This window comes from Meleagris gallopavo, chromosome 10, assembly GCF_905368555.1.
Source record: "Meleagris gallopavo chromosome 10, MGAL_WU_HG_1.1, whole genome shotgun sequence".
Lineage (NCBI taxonomy): Eukaryota > Metazoa > Chordata > Aves > Galliformes > Phasianidae > Meleagris > Meleagris gallopavo.
This window is the reverse complement of record NC_139413.1, coordinates 6,302,052-6,324,728: the sequence shown is the minus strand read 5'-3', so window position 1 is coordinate 6,324,728 and position 22,677 is coordinate 6,302,052. Positions and strand designations below refer to the sequence as shown.

Sequence of the window (22,677 nt, the reverse complement as noted above, 5' to 3'; positions counted from 1 at the left end):
GAGCTTCATGGCCATTCCTTGATTTAAACTCAATTTTAAGGCTTATTATCCACCGTGCATTCTGAAATGCTTAAGGAAAAGGCTTCACTGTTACATTCTTGTCTTGGGGCTAGCTGGAGACTTCATGCATTTCGTGGAGCTCTCTTTGGATGTGAATAACTCACTGATTTAATAATTGCATCTGTGTTGTTCAGGAGGAAAGCATAGCTGATGTTCTTCTCTCAATCTGTGCGGTGAAATGCGTGTCCTCTTTCACAGGCTGTGTGTGTCTTAGGTTTCTTAGCAGTAAAAGCGTGCAGCTGTGCTCTGCAGAAAAAGCAGCAGGCGGACGGTCACGTTTTGTGTGTGTTAAGGCAGTGGTTTTTATCCAGCGTTACCATCTTGCAGCTTTCTGCTGCCTGGAAGAAAACAAATGGGAGGGGGTGGCACAGAGGTGATGTTTGCAGGCTGGGTCCTGTATCGCTGGAAATCAAATGGAAAATTTGTGGTACAAAGGCCAGTTAAAAGATGGATTGCAGCTGCCAAGCACAGTCAGACTGTATTGACATAAGTTTAGGTTAGAGAGAAATAACTGCAATTATTCTGTAATCGCAGATCTTTGTATAAAATATTACCCTGGTTATAGATAGTGTGTGTGTGTGTGTATTCTCTTTGCTGTGGGAGAGGGAGGAACAGTGACCTTGCAGTCAGGGTGCTCGCCAGGGGCGTGGGAGACCTGCCTGCAGTGCTGGTGCTGCTCACCCAGGGCAGGCTGCTGCACGTTTGCTATCAGCAGGAGGAGAGTGCCGTGCTCCTGTCCCACGGGACTGCTGAGGGAAGGGATCTGCTAAAAATCCTGAGGCCCTCAGACAGTGCCCTTGGAAAGGCTGTGTTTTGGGAGATGGGTGATACCTGATGTTAATTCCTGTTTCTGCAAGTGCTAGATTTTGTTTTGAAAAAGGATGCTGATTATAATGGGGATGGGTGCAAGATGTTGATCGTTACTCAGCAGTTCTTTAGCACTTGGGTTTGTACTGAGGTTTTGAAGGGAAGTACAAGAAGTTGTTCTGATGTCAAATGTAACTGTGATTGTAGGCAGTACTGGCTTGTTTTGTAGTGAATGATTTCAGAGTTTGAACTTCGGTTCTCAGTTGTTTCTGTAACATTGCTCAGTCCTGGAGAAAGGCCTCATCTGCCACATCTATAGCTTTATCATCTGGGACTGTCAGTGTTACTGTCAATTATGGCAAATTCGAAGAACTGAGATGGTGGGCAGACTTGGTTCTTGATGTCTTCCCATGGTACCAAAGCTTAAGGTGAACGTACTACAAATAATTTCTTTTCTACTGCAGGTGTCGAGAAGGCTATCTTGGAGACTATTGCCAGTACAGGAACCCCTGTGAAAGCAATACGTGTAAGAATGGGGGAACCTGTGAAACCACATCTCTGATCGGAAAGGCCACCTGCAAATGTGCTCCAGGGTTCACGGGAGAGGACTGTCAATACTCTGAATCACACATCTGCTATGTGTCCCAGCCCTGCCTGAACGGAGGAACGTGTCATCCTCACAGCCAGGAAACGTATGAGTGTGTCTGTCCTCCAGGTTACACAGGTGGGATTCTGCATTCGTGCCTTCAGACCCCCTCAGTTGTGAATTTCCCAGTGCTAGAACGTTTGGGGGCAGTTGAGGTGCTCTCAAATTCAATAGCTCAAGCACAGGAAATGAGATGAAGTCCAAATGACTTCATGATAAAAATAAAAAATAAAAAATAAAAGAGTGAAAGGGGGTGGGGAGAGAAAGTCAAACTCCATACCCTCTACACGTAAACAGAAAGATATTTGTCTTGTGGGGCTGTCCCCGTGGGAAAACTGACTGTAGAAGCTATTCTGAAATGGCGGTTACAATTTTAATTCACAATCTACCTTCTAGAGAAAATGAAGTCAGTTTGGCCAGCAAAATCTTTCAGTGGGAAAATGTTAATTGGTTGCCTGAGGAGCAGCACGGAAATTCCCACCTTCCTTTCTTGAAGGGAAAGTAGAACAAGAGAGTGACTGGCAGTGTGGTACGATTTCAGGTCGTGGGTTATTTTTATAAATCACAAAGTTCTATATCTTCCTGGTAACGTATAAATAGATTACAGACTTTCTCCTGTAACCAGCAGGTTAATTTTGTTTCAGATATTGTAAAATATAAAATAATTCCTATGATTACTTTACGTACATGGTTTAAGTTAAGATGTAGTACACCAGCCATTTTGGGGTAGCTTGGAGCATGATGTGTGGAACTGTTTTCCATATTAATTTCTTATGTCTTCATCCTACAGGAAAGGACTGTCAGTGGATCGATGCCTGTACCTCTCAACCTTGTGCCAATGGAAGTACGTGTACCGTATCTGGACATAAGTTCTCCTGCATCTGTCAGTCTGGCTACACTGGCCAGAAGTGTGAGATAGATGTGGACGAATGTGCCACATCAGGCCTTTGTCATCATGGTGGGACCTGTATCAATTTGCACGGTTCATTCCGATGCCAGTGCAAACCAGGCTATACAGGGCATCGCTGCGAGAGCACCTATGTGCCGTGTTCTCCATCACCCTGTATGAATGGAGGAACTTGTCACCAAACAAGTGACTTCACCTTTGAGTGCAACTGTCTGCCAGGTGAGTGCTGCTTATTCCAAGTGCTCGGTTTTGTAGCCTTGTCACTGCATTCCTCTCTACGTTCTTCTGAAAACTTCTCCCTGGGAGTGTTTGTCTCTGTAACGTAAGGCTGAGGGGCAAAATATCAGGTGGGAAGCTCGGTTAGGAGCTTAACTTTCTGTGTGTCAGTACTTTATGGTGTGAAAAGAGGAGGTATAATAGGTGGGTGAGTGATGGGACTGGTTGGATCACAGCCAGAAAACAGCAGATTTCTTTGGAACCCAATTGGAGGCAGAGAGTTAAATAAGTAAAAACTGACATGTATTCAAGGTCAGAGTATGTCCTGATACAGACTCTGGTAACGTAACCCCTGTAGAGACATTTTTCGTGTCAGAGAGGGTTAACTTCAGTGCTTGAATGAAGATGAATATTTGTCTTTCCTTCTCAGTCCCTATCCCTAAAGTTAGTTTCCTTTTCTTTCCTTTCCTCCTCCAGTACTTCCAGTGTATTATTTCCAACTCACTATGACCAATACTTCCTGGTAAATTATTTTTTATGTGTTTTCTGATGCTGTTATCTGCTCTGAGTTCATCCACAATAGGGATAGCATGCTTACTCAGTACCATGGGCTGTATTGATGCTGTGTGTGAACACCTGCTTAGCACCCTGGCAGTCTCATCCCCACCTAATAATCATACAATTCTTTGCATATCATTTTTTTTTTTTGAGCTTGTTTGGGTTTTTTTTTTTAGGTCGGTACTTTTTACTGTGTAATTCAGTCCCTGGGAAACTGATTGTTTGGAAATGCCTTTGACTAGACTTCCACTTAACTGTGTTGCAGTCTGGCATGCGAACAGTTAGTGTGTGGTAATGCAGAGAGCTAAACCCTCCTCTCTTCAACATTTTTTTGCTGTTGTTATTTATATGAAAGATGTAGCTGCCATGGATGCTGAATTCACTGCGTTCTCATGAGGATTAGCTGAGGTTGTGTTGATGCATTTAGAATTTAAGTTGTGAAGAGTACTTCTTGGAGACCTTCTCCTTGAAATGTTGGGAATTTTCTTAGATCTATTTAGCCAGTGTGGGAAATGTAAGATCTGATGCAGAAACATCTTGGGGGAGGGGGGGAAGAGGAGAGGAAGGTGAAGTCTGCAGGGCTTGATGCTGTGATGCTGATAAGGCAGGATGCTTTTGTTACTTTTACAGAGATGCACGTCTGAGTAGGAGCACGTTTTCCCCAGAAGAGTGTGTGGGCTGGTTCAAGGATGCTCAGAAAAGAGAAATGAGATTGCTGTAGTAACAGTTACGCACCCACACTGCCCACAGAGGTTTTTGGATTAGAATTTGCCTTTTTGGACTTGTAACACAACTTGTAGAAAGGAGGGGGGAGGGGGGGGTGAGTTGGTGCTGCTTTGAGAGCCTTCACTTCTGTGTTTCCTGTATTTGTTTAAGTTGGCTGTGTTGTTTTGCTGATTTCATTTTTAAAACAAATCATTTGAAAAACAGAGGGGGGGGGGGGGGAAAAGGAGAGAGGGGCTGAAGGGGGGCACGCTGCTGATCTTAAACTGTAAGATAAAAGCAAGGCTCCGAGCCACTTCCTTCCCTTTACAGTGCCCTATTTACTGTGACACCTCTGGAGTGCTGGAAGCAGTGGCCTGTCACGCCCAGGGAAGAAGTGAACAAGTCCTGCTCGTCTGGAAGACAGTGCCAAGATTGTGGGCTAGGAATTCCTCTTTAGACTCCCTCTCTGCATTGGAGCAGTGCCCGTAATAATGTGACTATAAAAGGAATTGCTCTAGCCCTTCTTTCTGGGCTGCCTGAAGATGTTACCAGAGCTCAGCGTTAGGGGTGCATTGGCAGGAAGCAGTTACATCTGGGATGGTCTTCAAAATCATTTTTGTGTCTTCTGATCTCTGAAGCTGTTTTGAAGGAACTGACTGTGCCTGAATTGAACCTTGAGCATAACTAAATTACTCCTGGACTGGCACTGAAATCAATTTCTGCTACCCCTAGAAGTTTTCTTCTTTGCTTCTGAATGAATTTCATTTTGTGTAAATACAAGTATTTGAAGATGAGAGGTTTGAAATAGGGAGAAAAGCTACAACCTGGAGTTACACTGTCTCAGCACCTTTCTTTTTCTTCCAGTGTTTCAACTGTTGTGTATGTACAGCGTAGCCAAGCTGATGTTTTTCAACTCTCAGGTTCCCATTTTGGTTGTGGGTTTACACAAGTCTTCCATGAGGCAATTCATGAAGTCATGTGCACTAGAAAAAGTCAGTATTTGTGGCAAGCGTAAGTGGTGAGATGCTGTCAGTGTGATATCTGTACGAGAGGCAACTGCTTAATTTCTGTCTGTGTAGTATAATTGCCTTTCCTCTGGGCTTCGCTGATTTTTAGATAAGAGTGTAGACAAGTAGGCAGGGTAGGTCAGTCATAACAGTCATAGCAAAAAGTACTCCTGTGAAAGGGACTTAACCTGAAGCACTAGCGAGTCCTTTCAATATAAGAATGAGCTCGTAGTTATAAATACTGGACAAAAAAGGAGTTCATTTGGCAACTAACCTTCAGTGGAATGTTAAACAAGTCAATAGAGGAAGTTCTTAGCTGGGAAAGTGATTATTCATTGTTATCCATCAAAATAATTAGCCATTAACTAAGATAAGGACCCTAGGGAATTCCAAGGGCTTGTTCAGGAAGCTATCTGTCAGGCCAGAACAGGCTGTTTACGAGAGCTGCAACACTTCCTGGGAAGAGGAAGTAACCTCACGCCGTGCCGTGGTGGAGCATCACACTGCCCCGTGCAGAGAGGGAGGCGTCCAGCACCCATGGCTCAGTGGTGCAGCAGGAAATCCAACTTCCAGCTTGAACTTGATATCTGCTTTTAACATTCAGAGACAACTGGACGTACGGTGCTGTGGGGTGGGCTGGAAGTTGCTGATGACATAGGAGTAAACTTATCTACTTGTATGCCTCTGTGTGCTGGAGGAGGAGGAAGAACACGCTGCTACAGTGGGAACGCTTTTCCCCTGGTGGTTCTCATTCTGCGGTTGGCTGTGCTTGGAGATGTAGAGCAAAAGTCAGGTTATGGGTTGCAGGCTGCTCTTGTGCAGAAAGCAAAGGGCAGTGTGTTACTCCCAGCACAGGGAGAAGCAGAAAGCAGCATCAGGTGTCCAAACACATCAAAACTCTTTGGCTTTCTGGAAAAAACTCAGGTGATGGAACTATGAAATCAGGTCCTCGGACCCAGCCTGGGAAAAGTTTGTGTTTCAGCATCTTTGTGCACGTCACGCTCCAATGTCAGGCCCAAACAACTGTGACTCTAAAGGGCTGATTTTAAGAATGAAGGCTAAATTTCCTAGGGCAGCTTTATTCACAAATTAGATGGATCGCAGTATTGCAGTGTTTTAAATAGATAGTTCTAAATAAATGCCTGATGTCGGGTACTTGTTTACTACACACTAGGAAGCAGGACTAGTCTTAACATCCTCCAAGCTGAGGAGATAGGAGCTTAAGCCTTCCTGACTTGTTCTGGGTGTCTGTCCATACTAATCACGCTGTTGGCATGAGTGCAATCTGTGCTCAGTGGGGTAGTTCTCCTCAGTCACAAAAGCAAGCTGATGCAGCTTTTGCCAGGAAGACACTGCTGTGAGGATACAGATTCAGACTAAACGCTGTTGTTTTTTTTTTCTTCTATTTAACTTACCCCATTGTGATGAAATTGGCAGGATCTTTGGGTGAAGGTGAGAAGGTATTTGAGAGAGGGTAATACTGCAGGTACCTTTATGTTGAATCTGTTCTTCCTTGCTGCTAGATGACAGTCCATTTGATATGGTTTAGCAACAATGCTCCTCTTTGCTTCCAGCACCTCCCTGCATTACTGGAGAAGCTCAGAAGATGAGAATGGGCATGAATTGTCTCAGGAGCAGCAGTCTTGAGAGCAGCTATCATCTGGAGAAGTAGCTTCAGAGCTTTACAGTCTCAGCTCATTTGCCACATAGCAGGCTCTGTGGAGGATCAGATGTTGCTTAGAGGACTTGTGTAACTTGATGCAGATGTTAAAGAACTTTCTAGAAGAGGACATCAAAAGTGGAGGGGGGTTAAAGCGTAGATTTGGATGACAGGGCTGTGTCAAGTTAATACTACATTCCAAAGCAGTGAAGAAGCAAAGCTGATGTTTTAAATTAATGCATGTGTTCTGGAACCACTTACTTCATCCACGCTAGCATGCATCCACTTGTGCTTTGATAAATAGCTATCTCACCAGCAGAAGTGGCAGGTTTGTTTAATGAAGTGTGAGGTAAAGCAGCAGGTGAAATTGAGGGGAAGATGAATTACTGACAGCTGCCTTACTTAAAGGGGAAAAAAAAAAAATCTAGCATGGTAGAGTGTGACTGTGTTCATGAGGAGCTTTGATTTTCAGCATCTGGTTTCTTCTGCTTTTTAGTCAGGGCTTAATTTATCAGCACTGATTGGGCAGTGGCTAATCTGTTGATGGACTGATTTTTCCTGATGCTGAAGAGAGCCAGATCAGGAATTTGGAAGCTCATATTCAAAGCACATGTGATCTACCTTGATGGAGCCATAGCATATAAACAATCCTGGGGAATTCACAAAGTGAACGCTAAGTACCTTTTCTCTATAGGAAGAACTTGTACGGAATGGTGCTCTGTGTAATCTGACCTACATGCCATCAGCAGAGGCATTCAATGAAGTCTCTGGTCAGCTTGCTGTGTCCTGGTTCATCAGGGTTAGGTTAACGGGACAAGTCTTTAAGGGAGGGGGGAAAAACGGGGATGGTGGAAGAAGCTGCATAAAGGATGAATTCCCTTTCAAAAGAGACTGGAAAGCCCATTTCAGTCTGCTTTGTTTCTGCTTTGAACAGGTTTCGAGGGGAACATCTGTGAGAAGAACGTTGATGACTGCCCAAATCACAATTGCCAAAATGGGGGTATATGTGTGGACGGCGTGAACACCTATAATTGCCGCTGCCCACCGCAGTGGACAGGTACGTCCGATAGGAATCATTCTGTGTGGTCGGGGCACGCTTCACAGGAATGAAATGTGGGACTTCTGGCCTCTTCCCAACGTGCAATGCAAGCTGCAAGAGGCTGAGTGTAGCTCACATCTGTACTTGTTCTGCAGTCTGAGGCACAGATGTCAGTGAAGCCTTTAGAGCAAGATTGTTTGCATCAAAGCTACCACATTACAAGACATTTCCCACTGCACTATTCAGCTTTACAGGCTTATGTGCACATGATTTTGACAGAGAAGTGGTGTGATTCTTCAGGCACCATGCAGCGCGACTCTGAGTTGTGCTTCTGCTTGTGTGGATTAGTTTGTAAGAGGGTGTGTATTTTACAAAAGCACAAACCATGGCTTTGCTATTTCAAGTCTGTTCCTTGGTGATTTCCTGATGTGTTTTGTTTTTAATGTGAGATGATAATCCTTACGTAGATAATAGCACTCCTAAAGAGCTAAAGCAATCTGTAAGAAAACATGGGTGGGAAAAGGGAGGGAAGAGAATCTGATCCATGGGAAGCTCATGCTTTTCCTACTGCTGTTTGTCTGCTCCGGCTAATTTTTATCTGCAGTTCGTTGACAAGCGAAGCTACTTTTGCTTCCTAAGTGAGTCTGCTTTATTCTGGTATGTCTGTAGTGGGGGAAAATATGTATTTCAAGAAAGCATTATGCGTGACGTAAGGAAGTAGCTTACAGGAAATTCAGTGTCATCTTTAGTCACAAAATGTCCCCATACCTCAAAAATAAACAAATACCTCCGGTTTTGTGGGTTTTTCCTTTTTTCTTTCTTTTAAATCATGTTAGTCATTCTTAGCTGGCACACTTTCAGTTGGGTAGAACTCTTCTTTCAAAATCATAGGGAATGGAACAACCTTAGAACTGGCAATGGAGTCCATATTGCAATGTTCGTTTCTTCTTTCAGTAAGTAAATCGGGATATTTGTTTTGGAGCTAAGCCTGAACGAGCTCCTTTTGCTCTGAAGAACTTTGAGCATATTCTTCTCTCTATCTGGAAAATACTGTGTTTGATATCAGAACATCTGTAGTGATTGGTAACTCAGACAATTGTAGTGTGAGGAGTTTGACTACTAGAGACCAAAGGGTTTCATTTTTAGGTTTTTTCTCCTCGGAAAGCATCGATCTCGTTAAAAACTGTTTGACTTTCACTGTCAAGGAGACTTGGTAGTTAAGAACCCTCATTAACTTTAAAATGGGGTGTTCTTAAGTGAAGTAAAAACCACGTAAGGGAGAAAAAGGCAGCACTGCTTGCGTAGCTCTTTGAAGCTTGATACAAACAGGAGAAAGTGAGTCTTCCTCTTAATGAGCAAGTACCATTCTTGTGTACAGCATCTCTATTTGAATGTTGGTAAGGCTTTCCTGCAAACGAAAGCACGAAGAGTTTGGGTGCAGAGCCAGAAATCGTTCAGTGATTCCTAAAGTCTTGCTTCATGCCACAGGAATTATAAACCTTGATGTGGCTTCCAACATGTCAGTAATAGACGAATCTCAGGGTTGTTCCTGAAGCGTGATGGAAGGAGATAATGAATTATGAATGCATGTAGTGTGAGTTCAAAATCTGCCAGGGGTTCCTTTGATTTGTAAAAGTGCCATAAGCTTAGCTTGGCTTACAGGGTTTGGGTGGGTGGCTGCTGTCAACCAGGGATGACTTCTGCACCTGGAAGAGGCCATGGTGGTAAAGGGCTGTGATTCTGTTTGGTTTTGTGGTAGATTCTCTCTCTGATTAACCACTGAAGCACTTTGCAGTGCAGTTGATGGTTCTCCCTCTGAGCCTCTTCTGGTCTCATGACTAACACTAAGACAAATTGTCAGTGTTGCGGCCAAGTTTTAGGCCATCTTACTTTTGTCTGTGCAGTCTATCCAGAGAATTGTATGTGCATGAACGATGCTTCTCTCCTGTGAAACCCTGCAAGGAGGAACTCACCAAACTTTATATTCCCATGGCTTTCTAAAACAATTTAGTTGAATCCTTTTTTCTGAGAATTTCCTTTGTTTATGGTGAAGTTAAGGTTATCAACGCAGCAGTGGTTTTAGATAATGGCTTCTCAAGGCCATTGACTTTGTAGACTTTAAGAATCAGGTCAGTTGAGAACTAAAAGTGGTCTCACAGTTGAGGAAACAGTGGTTTAGCTGCTTGAACTGTCAACATTAGAGTCTCCTGGGAGTTGAGTTATCTTGTCCAAAACGAACAGCGCCAATTTTGGTGTTTGAACTAAAACATGAGTATCTTCAGAAGTAGCTATGCATGTTCACGTCCTCATGTTTGAAATATGTAGGGCAGTAGCACTGTGCCCTTGTCCACAGGATGCCTTAGCAATAGCCGTTCCTCTGCAGCGTTACTGCTGGTCTGAGTGTTTATGGGCGGCTTTATTTGGGGCTTTCTATATGTTGCTTTCCTAAAAGCCTGTGCCCTGAAACACTCTTTGCCCTCTGGCTTTTAAGAATTCATTTATAAAATTCATCATTTTCCTTTGCCCCGTAAATGTGTGGGCAAGTGTGTGTTTCATGACACCTCAGAGGTGTAAGCTTTGAAAGTTTTCTTTGATCTGACTTCAGTCACTTTCTTCATGAATGACCAGAATGATGCAGGATAGCTGTATGCGTCCAGATTGGAGATGAGGACTACTGGAGTAGATTTGGAGAGAGGAGACTTTCTCAAGGTTAAATTGCAGCTGGCTCTGATAGCAGTAAGCTACAATAAAAATGAGTTACTCAGCAATAAGGAAATGTAGTAGAAGTGCTGGTCCATCTTTTGCACAAACACGGTTTATAACAGTATAAATCATCTTTAAAGCTAGTGAAGAAGGGAGAACTGAACAAACAACTGTTAAGGTGTCTGTCCTAATGAGTGCTTATAGTGCAGCAGTGGAAATCGAAAGCCTCCATTCCACCCGCTGAAGAACAGTTCTGTGCTTTGCACAGTAACTGAAGTATCCTTCATTGAAACAGAATCTGTTACAGTTCCTTTTGTAACCATCTGCCTCTTGTGGCTCTCTGACAGGTGGTAGGCTGGACTACATAAGCACGCATTTTTCGAATGTTTCCTCTGTTTGGTACTGGAATCCAGCTTTTGAGAGACTGTTTGCTTTTCATCTGGTTTCCTACGCCTCTCACAGAGCCCATTGCTCCTCCTTTGTTGCAGTGTGTGCCTTCTCCTTCTCGTTTGCTGCTTTTTCCGGAAAGATAAAATCTTGCCTTTCAATAATGATGAGGAGTTCCTGCTGTCACTGATGTTTTTGTCACCTGTAAAGTTCTCATATTTCATAGGATTGTAATGACTCCTAAATCTGTAATTGGCAGAACGATCCTGGACTTGCTTTTGTGCAGCTGCCCCCAGATCTTTTCTGTTGTGGAATGTTAATTGTGGTGGGTGTTTTTGTTGTTTTTTTTGAAGTATGACTGTATCTTGTCCCAGTCTTAAACACTGGTCCTCACACACAAAAAAAAATTGTCGTCTCAAGACACTGTCACAGATTTCTCGGAAATAGATAAAAATACTTTTGTAAAAAATAAAGTCTGTTCTTCTCTGCCTGGCAGGCCAGAGAACTGGGTGTGCTTTGAGTGTGATTTGATTCAAAATAGACCCCAAATCCTGGCTAATGTCTTTGGCATGTAAAGACTGTCCTTGATGCTGCGGTTCTGCAGCAGTTAAACATGTAGAGGGCTCCCTGCTGTCCGAGGAGGAATGTTTCTCTCCCCGCTCTGAGCCACCATTGCTCTGAACCGGCTTTGGTATTTGTTGGTGTGAATCCCTTTGACTCACTAATCTAGGAAAAAATCCCAGCCAGCTCATGACTTCTTGTTTGGATCAGGAATTAAAATTCACAGAGGTCTCCTGAGTGAGCTGATACAGAGAAAGTGGTGGTAGTTACTGTAAAACCGTGTGAAGGTGAGGGTGCCCTTCCAAGGAGGCAGTGAGACCAGGGTTATAAGGGCTCCTCAGTTATTCCAGACCACAACTCAGATAAAGAAACAAGGCTGTCTTTAAAATGCACCTGTTTACTGTGTTGATCTAACCTGTGGAGCTCTGTGTCAAGAAGGCTTTGGATACTGAAGTAACACTTGCTGTAAGCGCTGTTGTTTGTCTTGGCTGAGGAGGGCTCCTGCTCAGTGTGCAGTGCTCTGGAGGATCAGTGTGAACCCGTGTGAGGCCCGGGTCACCTTCCAGGGGCAGAGTACAACAGAGGTTGGTTTGCGTCCTCCATGGAGTGAAGCCCTTGGTTGTTTCCTCCTGCAGTGCCACGCTGGGAGCTGTGGGATGAGCTGTGGGGCTGGGGACGTGCTGTGCCCACGCTCAGGCGCTCTGGGAAGACCTGCATTGCCCTGCTGCTGTGGGCTTGGCCTGTCCTCCCCCTTTCATTTCCCTCCCGCTGGCTGGGAGAGTGAGGCTCCCATGGCCGTTGTGTTTGTTTAGGCTTAGGCTTTGCCCAAAAAGGGGCTCCGGCAAACTGTGTGTTCTATCTAGGAGACCTTTGTCTCAAGGAAAGCACAGTGTGCTAACAGCTGACTCCACCAAATAACGCCCGCTTTGGAAGCTGGCTTAAGAAGCAAATGTTTGTCTTGAGCAGAAAACCTCTTCAGGCAGCCGGAGCAGTGCTTTTTAATTAAAATAGCTGTTAGCTTGGTCATATGCTCTTAAACGCTAGCACAAGGGTTACTTTTTCTGCAGGGCTTTAGGCAGGAATTTTCAAAGGGGAAGAGTTAAGGATTCGGGTCCTATTTAATTAGAGTAGTATTTGCTCTCTGCCTTGGTTTTCTTTGAAAATGCCAGCCTTAAACTCAGGGCAGGCGTGACTTTTCTTTGCTAAGAAGGGAGGATAAACATCAAAAAGCTAATGTTTAACATTTTTAGGTAAGATTGTATGCTCTGGTATTTTCTTTTTAGGACTTTGCTGAGCACCACTTTCCCCAGCTTCTGTATTAGGATATGCATGGTAGCAAGCCATGCCATGCTTAGTGTGAAAAAATAAAACCGAAATACTGCCTTGCTAGAGTATGCAGAGGCTTGAAAACATGTGGACCCAACTCTGATACTATACTATGTGAGTCATAAATCTTGAATGCGGCAGCCTCCTAAATGACCGAACGTGCAATGCTGCTACTTTCTGGAAAGCACTGATTGATTCTTACCTGCTAGGGAGTGCTCCCAGGGTTGTTCCCTGCTCTGGTTCTGGCTGATGGGCAGCCTCGCAGAGTGCACATCACTTTCCCTTTGTACAGTGATGGCAGACTTTCTGGTGCCTCTCCAAACTTGTATTAAAAAGCACTGCGGCTCTGTGGGTACTTACTGAGAGCTGTCTATGCCAAAGTTGGCCAGTGATTTGCTGTCACTGTAGTAGGATCTCCAAGAGGCAGTTCTCTGAGAGAGGCCAAGCGGGATTATGATTCTTTTTCTTCCCTTCATGTTTGAATTGGCAAATACAAAGGGAGAAGGGAGCCTGTGGCCGGCTCCAGAGCTGGCAGCTCCAAGTTTGGGAGCGCAAATGATTGGAAGCATCAGATAGGATGCTGGTTATTGTTCTTGTGGTGCCTTATTCCAGTGTTGTGTGCAGCAGATTGATGTTGCAGGGCTTACAAATTGCAGCGCTGGTATTCTACTCAGTATGAATTCTGGAACACCTACATAACCTCCAGTTTGCTGCCTGCTGTTTTCTGTTTCTCCACAGCGGGCCTTGATGGGGAGGGAGCAGCACTAAAACACTTCAGGTGTTAATGGCTGAATTGATCCAATGACAGAATGACAGCATCCAATTTAAACCATGCTACTGCCTCCTCCATTGTGCCTTTGGTGACTTTTCAAGCTGGGAAATGCTCTTTGCAGTCATACGTGCCAAATAGTCTCTTGTGGAGTTGTATTGAGCTTTCAGTCCATCTTATATCTGTTTGGCTCTGAAACAAATAGACCACCGTGGTCCAGTGGGTGGATGTATGCCTGAGAGCAGGCTGATAGCTCACACTTGTGCTGCTTGCAGCTGCCTTGTTGCTGGCATTTTCTGCCCTTTCCATCATACTTGGAAGAGGTGATTTATCTTTGGCTAATTAATAGAGATGTGTTGCTGAGATAGCTTAAGAATAGGAAGCTTTTATTGCCAGTATAGCTCCAGCTGTTACATTTTGCCTTGCAGAAATTTCTCTGTGGTAGGGATTTCCCTGGCTTACTGGCTTTTCCAGAGGAGCTTAAGAGAAGAGCAAAATGGAGAGCAGCATGGTGATATCCATTGCATTTTGGTGTTTTTTTTTTTTTTTAATCCTCCTGCTGTGCCCAATCACTTCACCAGCCGCTGCCATATTAAACCAATCTATCATCAGTGCACTGGTGATTTTTCTTGGCTATTGTTCTATTCATTTGTAATGCTGGCTCTGAATAGCACTGTCAGAAAGGACTTCCCCACCCAGTAGTCTGTGGAGCAATTTAGGGCAGTGCTTGGTGGACAAGGGTGTGTGTTTGTCTCTTAAAGCCCGGAGTTTTGTATTTGGAGGCTGTAAAATCCCTTGTAAAAGCCCATTAGTTCTGCTGCATGCCTTTGAGTGCAGTTATGAAATTAAACTCTTGTTCCCATTGTATTAGCCTAAAATAAACACAGATTTTTGCTCACTACAGTTGCAGAGATTCATTTTCACTTATTCAAGTTCTGTATTAACTGCTTAAAGTATTTGGTATCCGGGACAGCATTTGACTTTGCTCAAGGTGAAGCAGATCTATTTAAAAAAACCCAAAAGCCAAAAACAAAACCCACAAATGGAACAAACAAATTAAAAAAACAAACACAAAAAGAAAACATCTGAAGTTTGGGAATGGTTGTTACCGCTTTGCTGCTCGTAGCTGTGTGTTTCAAAGGGAATTAAGGTGCTGAGCACAGAGCACTTTTTTAATGTTTGTGATGCCTCTCCATTCTGAAGTCTTCTAAAAGGGAAAAAGTATTTGGCTCCAGCTCTTTATCCAGGCAAAACTATCTCAGCACTTAAGCAGTGCAAGTAAGGAGATGACTTTTTGCAGATGGAAACACGCAGTCCATTGAGCTCCTGTGTGTCAGCCATCCTCGCAGCTGAGTAGCAGTTATATTCGTTGGATCCTCCACAGAGAGTTACTGAGAAGGTCTCACCAGAGGGTCTGGAATTTGGATGTGATCAGGACATCGTGCAAGTGAGAGCCTTTCCTGTTAGCATTACCCATTCATTGCTCTGAGCACTGATCTGTACAAAGATACTGCCTCATGTAGAGAAGTTTGAAGTTCTTTGCTTTAATGATACCTTGTGTCAGCAAATTACAACAGGTGGCAAAACATACAAAGAAAATATTTGCTCACTTATGTATCTTCCTTGCAATAATCATTCTATTGTACTTTTATCGTAATCTTTCTCACTTTCTGAATAATATTTGCTTAGTAAGTCTCTTATGAAATTCTTCTCTTCAATCAGTCTATCAGATTCTGATCTCTACCCCAGTTTCAGTCTCTTTATTAAGAGGTGGTGGCTTCAGTGCTGCATAGTGTGCTCTAAACCGGAGTGATGGCACTGCTATTACCCAACTGTTTGCATTAGTTGTTCTTCTTTGCAGTCAGATGTCTCATCAGTGATGTTTATTTTGTTTATAAAAGCTGTGAGCTGTTGAAGTCCCCACTGAACTCTTCCAGGGAAGCTGAAGTCTTTCCTCAAGGAGTGTCTAGCACAACCCTTCCATGAGAAGTCTGTTTCCTTCTGTATTGTACTTGGCATTTATTGCAGTAAACAGTCTCTGCTGTTGCGCTGCCCAGCATCCTCACTTGGATGAGTCTGTCTGAAGTTCCCTGGCTTCCTCTCGGACAATATAAATATTCATTTGTTGAAGATACTGCTGCCTACTGTTCATCTTCCAGGCCTTTAATTAAATGTTCCAGTGTCTGTGTGCGTTCATTAATTATAAATTAATTTTCTCTAGGAGTATAAATAATTCTGTGGGTTAAAGAGAGACTGAATGTTTTCCAAATACACAAATCAGAACCGTGGAAGCTAAAGCATTTTGTCACAAATGCCATTTATCTAAAAGACCCGATGGTTCCAGAGGCCGTTTTTCCTGCACGTTTTTATTTACTCAGGAGTCTTGCACAGTGTCTTGAGGAAACCAATGTTTTGACCTGACAAAGCAATGTGCTTTGGGTTACTCAGGCAATGTGGGTGGTGTTTTCCATGCCTTGAAAGAAAGGACTGGACAGGGAAGTGCCTTTTCCCCCAGACAGATGTGCTCTGCCAGCTGGCATCCTGAACGAGCACATGGGTGGTTGGAGATGGGAAGTAACATTATGGTCCCACGAAGTATTGCACTGTTTAACCTTCTGTTGTAATTAGAATTTGCCGTTTACACAAACGCCATTTCTTATCACTTTGCCAGTTCTTGAGCCTCGCTAAGATGCAGTTCACCTTGTGACTTAGTTGTCCTCTGAAAGAGGAAAGAAACTTAAACAGTTCAAATGAGACATGCTTTCTTCAGCCACACTGATGGTGTTCAAAGACTGTACGATAATCTTTGCAATACGTTGTGAATTAAAATTATTTTTTCAGGGAAAATCTACCTAAATTCCACTGTTTTCCAAGATAGCCCTTCCAAGAGTGCTGGTAAGACCTTAGTGTATGGGAGTGCTACTCAGAGAGCAGTGACAAGGTGAAGGGATGCTGTCAGCACAGCTGTCTTGAATCCTCAGACTCCTTCCTCTCCAGTGGGTCTCATGCAAATTTGAACTATTTTTCCCTTCCAGCATCACTGAACTTTTAAGATATTCCGATTTCCAGTTCAGTCTGAGTCCATTGCTGAGGTGGTTGTTATTTTATGAGACATGGATGCAGTGAACTCCTCCCAGCTCAGTTTTCAAGGCACTGTTATGTGTTTGTGTCCTTTGTCCTACTGAATGTTTTCAGTGTGTAAATTGCATGTGAGATCTCCTCTCAGGAGGCTTTGGCTCTTATACTACAGCTGTGTATCAGCAATCTTCACTGCTGGAGAGCTGTTAAGAGGCCAAGAAAACTTTCTCTTTTATGGAAAATGTGCTCTGCCAAAAATGAAGACCTCTGGTTGAACTGACAGAAGGCCTGCCTGCATTCAGCTGTAGGATCAGTCTGGTTTCCTGTCTTCAAATTGGATTTTATGCGGAGTGTATGGCTCAGTGACATCAGCTTTTGGATTCATCTGCTGCTGCTTCCCAGGGTGACCGTTTAGGTTTCTTATTTGTCCGAGGCTAACACTCTAGCCTTTGTGTAGGATTGCACCCATTTAACGTGCTGCCTTACCTCTGCAAACTTTGCTTTCCTTGTATTAAAAAGAGCTTAAGCAGGAGGCCGTTTCTCATTGATGCAGACTGGCACAGCTATGTGCTGGGCCTCAGGCCGCTGCATCCTATGTCTGCTGAAGGAGAATCTCCTGAGCCCAGGGGTCTGTCAGTGGGAGCAGCCCACGTGCCTCGTCTGCTATATTCCTTACGGCTTTTCTGAAGGGAAACGTACAGGAAGTAACTTGGTTTCATAGTAGGTGAAAAGCCATAAGAATTGAAGGCTGTTCCCTTTTTCTACTTCTAGTTTTCAATTTGGAAATGCAGTATGGACTTGCTGTTTACTTTGTACAAGGTCACTCAAAACCTGAGTCGGCATTTTGCTGATTTCCCAGGCTCTGCAAATATCAAGGTCGGGTTAGGCTTTTATTAGTTTCTCAGAGTAATCTGTGCTTCCTTTCTTGTTGTGTTTTATGTGTGTTTTTACATGCCTGTTAAAATGTACGATTTGTGTATCTGAGCTGGGAGCATTATGTAAGCTCACATCTCCCCTAGCTCACACTGCTTTTGCAGTGTTTCTTTTAGAAATGTAAGTAAAAGCAGCAAAAGCACAAGTAGAGAAATAACTGTTGAAACTTCTGGCTAAGCCGAATAGAAGTTTGCATTGGAAATTGAATTTCAGTTTATGAATGATTCTTCTTAGTAAGCAGAAAGCAGGAAAGGTTACCAAGTACGCTGCTACAAGTAAATAGGCTGAGTTCCATTACAGTTAAGTCAAGCTGCATCCCTCAAGTAAAATTTCAGGGAAGTCTGCCTCACTTAATTTAAATCTACCAGTGTCAGAGAGAAATCCTGTGAAGGCTATTCACGAGAAATTTGAAATTAAGTCCTTGTTTGTGTCATATGCTCACTGTGAAAAAGCCATTCAAGAAGCTCACAAGACAGACACTGCATGGAAATCTGGGCTGCAAAAAAGCAGAATCATCAGATCTTTTGTTTGCAGCAGATGCCCAAAATGCTCATCTCTTGGTGGTGTTTGCACAAGGAGTTGAGGCCATTTTGGGAGCACACACCAGCCCTTTCAGGATGCTGAGTGCTGTGGCCACGGTTTGGTCTCTCTGAGAATGAAGTGGTTTTGCTGCTTTGTGGGAGGGCTTTTTTGAAAGCCAGTTATAGATGTGTGCAAGTTTCTGAAAGAGGAAACTGTCTTGAAGAATTACCAATATTGACCATTAATCTTCTGTTGTTAACACTTAAAGACTAAAGAGCACAGATACCCAATCGATGGGTTTCTTATAAACAGTGGGTCTCATTTCTCTTTTGGAGACTCTGTGCTGTGTAATGCATCTCCAGGCCCCTCAGCTCACAAATCAACAGTAAGATCTCATGCATTTTCAGTGAGCTTGGAGTTGCTTGATATTCTCACCAACTCAGTGGCCTTGGACTTTGGTCTCGTGTTTGTAATAATTTAAAAAATAGTTCCGAAATCTTCTGAAGCCTGTTATTGTTTTGCCTGGAAGTGACAAGACTGTGGGTGCTAATGAACGTCATTAGGTTGATAGGTTCTGCTTGCCTTATGCTACTTTGGATTGGTATATTTTTGCCCGGACCTTATTTAAATCTGGCTTTCAATTAAAGCTTCAATAGAGAACAAGACTTTTTCATTAAAATAGCCAACAGTACAATGCAACAGTTAATTCCTCATTTACGTCTCTCTGGTACTCTGAGTTTAATCTCCTTTTTTAAAAAAAAAAAAAAACAAACTGCAGAAAGATGAGACCGTGTTTCATTCATATTCATAATTAAACACTAATGTGATTATGATCTAGTGGCTGCAAAAGGAGCATGATACATTTGGGAAGCTGAATGAAGGTCAAATACAAGGAGCTCAAACACATTACATTCTTGAAACACAGTTGAATTGCTCAAGGAACTTTAAACTCTGCATTTTTCCTCTTTTGTGGAGGTGTTGTTACTGCTTATAAAAGTTATTTCAGTTTAGGATGGTAGAAACATGGAGTAGCCTAGAGTTCTTGCAGGCACAGGGGTGATGTCACTTGATACGGTCCTTTACATGTGAAATGGATTGCAAGTGCTAGGGAAAAAAAAAAAAAGCATCACAAAGGATTGATAACACTTGTGACATTTCAAATGGGAAGGCAATAGCAAATCTAGACAGTTTGAGGGGGTAATCTTCACCAAACTTGCTTTAAAAGAACAAAAACAAACCACGTACCACTGACAAAAAAAAAAACAAACCTGAAAACTGTATTTCAAGAGTGCTATTCAGTGCATCACAGGACAAATGATTTGAGAAAGGCATAGAATTTCTGTGTGGCAGCATCAGAGCTGAAAATGGTTCATGCCTCAGTGACACCAAGTTTAAATTGGCTGCAGCCAAAAGGAGGATGTAGGTGCTGCAAGAATGTTTCTGCAAAACAGTTCTGCTGCAAATGAGAGCGTGCATTCTTTGATCTTTGTTGGGCCTCCTCCAAGAGGAGAAGGAAAATGTCTTTTATAATAAGCAAATAATCTCTTGATGATTTTTTTTAAAGGAAGTCAGTTGTGTTGATGATGCAAGATACACATGACTGCTAGGAACCGGTCTGAGATAACCAATTCTTTCCAGTTTGGTTGCTGATAAGCTAATGAACAGGCAGCTTCTACTGTGGCAAATGCGTGGTTTTGGTTTGTATAATGCGGAGGGCTGTCGTGTAGGTAGCAATGTAAGTGTTAGGTTTCCTCCCTAACTGTTCTATGAAGTTATCCAGGAAATGAGTTTTAATTCTGAAAGTTCTATTGTTGTTAGTACTGCTACTGAAATGTTATCTTGTTTCTTCAAATGATAAAATCCTGGGTTTGAGGTCTTCCTGCTGTAGGAGGAGCTCTTGCACAGAACAGTCAGTTGTGCAACCCCTTTCTTACTTCTACTTTTCATTTTATTCTTTTGCCACAGAGGGAAAAAGTCCAGGGCTGACAGAGCTGAAGGCTGAGATTTATTTAAGTACTTTGAAAAGAAGGGGAATCATGGTTTGAGCATCGCAAATGGAGGTGGCTAAGGTGTACATTGAGAAGCACTAAATGTTTTTGTTCTGTGAATTGGAGGAAGATCTGCACACGCTTGCATCAAAATTTGTAGGCCATTATTAAATGCAGTGACAATTGAGCAACATCCAATAAGTGCTTCTAAATTGGCAATCCTGAATAAACTGAAGCCTAGGAGATTTGGCAGAAAGGATGTGGGGCCAGTTCTTAGGTTTCTTATTCTTGGAATAAGAGGGAAATTCCAGACAAATATAACCATGCACCTGATAAAATAGCTGGAAATAAAGAAGGGGAGGGTCTTGGTAATAGCAACACAGTTACTTAAACCAGTCTTGGCCCAGCTAATGGAAAGCTACTGGAAGCTAGCGAGGGAAGTGGGGTCAGCTGGAGGGGGGAAAAAAAAAGCCTTAAATCAAATTAATCTAATCTCATCATGTGATAAAGGGAAGGTCTTTTGGTGTTATGTGATGTGATGCCAGCTTTTTACGAAGAACCTTGAAAAAAACTGAAATTAAGTATTTAAAAAAAAAAAAAACAACACTTCCAGTTTCAGAGTTCTTAATGTAAAAGGTTAGAAATAGTTTATTGCAAAGAAGTCTGTGGACTGTGAGCAGTATGATGTGGTTGCACGTGCTCCCATATAGCAGCCTGGGAAGAAACTGATACGTAGCCATTAGTTTTTAGCCATTGAAGAAATTCAAAATAAGAATAAGTAACTTAAACAACAACAAAAAAAAAACACATCAGACTAATGGTAAACTGTGAAATAAGTAAGTATTTAAACAAAATATTGATGTAAGTGGTAGTTTCCAGATTTTAGTGATGGATCAAAGTGGTTGTGGATGAATGAATACTTTGGAAGCACAAACTGTAGAGATTCCTAGAGCCGTGACTGTGAAATATGCCTGGTGAAGATGATCTCAATAGGTTGCTCAATAGGTTGCACTTGGTGGCTCTTCTCTTTATGGCTCCCTGATGCAGTGTTTGTTTCTTTTTTTTCCTCCAACACATCTTCCGTGTTGTTAGAGTAGTTATTTTATCACAGATGTGGTTGAGTTCTTTGGGATTGGCTTTAAAAAAAAATAAAATAAAATAAATGAGGCTGTGTGTGGAAACTGGGGAGAAGAAAATGAATATTTCAGATAGAGGAATCTCAAAGACTCGTCCTTATCAAGTCGTATTCATGGCATAATTATGCAGGAAAACTGAGTTCTACTGACAGTTATTTTGCTGTTGGCCAAGCTGTTTCCTTCATCATGAGGCTCTCTTCTTAGTCCCTCTGGCTGTTGCATTCTCAAATCTTCTCAGATGTATCTATATATGCTGCAGGCTGTCTTCTGGCTCTCTTCCTGTAACCTTTCCAGCTAATTTGCAGTTCACTCCCTCGTGTAGGGCCGTGTAGGGATGTTAGTTAACTTGTATAATTTGGCAGTAGCACCGTTGGAAGTTCTCGGGCTCGTGTCTTTCTGTATGTCCCCGAAATAAGAAGTGACAGTCAATTTGAAGTGTTTTTCTTATTGTGCTGTCTGTTCTGGAATCTTCTCATACTACAGCATGAAATTTAAAAAACCTGTTCCTCTCTGTGCATCAGGCCAGTTTTGCACTGAAGATGTTGATGAATGTCAGCTGCAGCCTAACGCTTGTCAGAACGGAGGTACCTGCACCAACCACAACGGAGGCTATGCCTGTGTCTGTGTGAATGGCTGGAGTGGGGATGACTGCAGTAAGAACATTGATGACTGCTTCACGGCCTCCTGTGCTAATGGATCCACTTGCATCGATCGAGTGGCTTCATTTTCTTGCATTTGTCCAGAAGGAAAGGCAGGTAAGGATGGGAAACCTTTGTAGCTCTTGCGCTAAAGGAAAAAATACTTCATAACTCTGAAGTTTAGGCATGTACTTAAAATGGTGTATTTATTTTTGTGTTTTATGATCAAAAGACAAAAGGAAGTATGCACTATCCACGAGCAAAGACTTAAATATCTGCAGCTAGGAACAAAGAACTATTTGTATTAAGCTGAAAGAGTTTTACAGTTTATATTGCAAGGAAATGTTTTCAGCTCCCAGAATAATCGTTGTGCTTGTTAAGAGAGAAGAGCTAGTTAACTGCTCCCGGGAGGTGACTTCAGTAGTAGTAAGCAACTGCAGCACTCCAGGAAGCTGAAGAGACCTCTGAAGTCACAGAGTCTGTATTTAAATATGATGTTCCATAAGTGCGTAGTGAAAACTCTGATAACTGAAGCCTGGGTTGAGGCCTGTAAGGTTCTGAATGTGAGAGTCTCTGTTTGAAATACCAAGATGGGTAATTTGGTTGTGTAACATATGGTCTGGCTGCTGTATCTCACTTTTTTTTTTTTTTGAATGAACGCTTGTATGCTTCTCTAGGTCTTCTGTGCCACTTGGATGATGCATGTGTTAGCAATCCGTGCCAGAAGGGAGCTCTGTGTGATACCAATCCTGTGAATGGGCACTACATCTGCACCTGTCCTCAAGGCCATAAGGGAGCAGACTGCACTGAGGATGTGGATGAATGTGCAATGGGTAAGTTTCTGTTTTCTGCTGGCAAGTATGATAACCAGGGGTCAGTTTCTTTTTTTTAAGAAACTAGCAGAGGAAGAAGTATACACGTTTTGTCATAGCTTCTCAATGCAAGTGAGACTCTCTTCCTGCTTTCCCCTTTCTGTTTCAGCATCTTTAGATGAGTTCTAAATCTTGTGTGAGACTCATGGCAATGTGCTG

At 42.8% G+C, this 22,677-nt stretch overlaps 1 protein-coding gene across 1 annotated transcript in view; it reads left to right on the top strand.

Moving 5' to 3' along the window:
- The window catches only part of NOTCH2 (notch receptor 2), a 79,898-nt gene that overhangs the window by 16,327 nt on the left and 40,894 nt on the right, over positions 1 to 22,677 (top strand). The window contains exons 3-7 of the mRNA XM_085231471.1: positions 1,332 to 1,591; positions 2,304 to 2,639; positions 7,501 to 7,623; positions 21,530 to 21,763; positions 22,324 to 22,479. Of these exons, the coding sequence (XP_085087597.1) occupies positions 1,332 to 1,591; positions 2,304 to 2,639; positions 7,501 to 7,623; positions 21,530 to 21,763; positions 22,324 to 22,479 (1,109 nt within the window). The remainder of the gene's footprint in view (positions 1 to 1,331; positions 1,592 to 2,303; positions 2,640 to 7,500; positions 7,624 to 21,529; positions 21,764 to 22,323; positions 22,480 to 22,677) is intronic.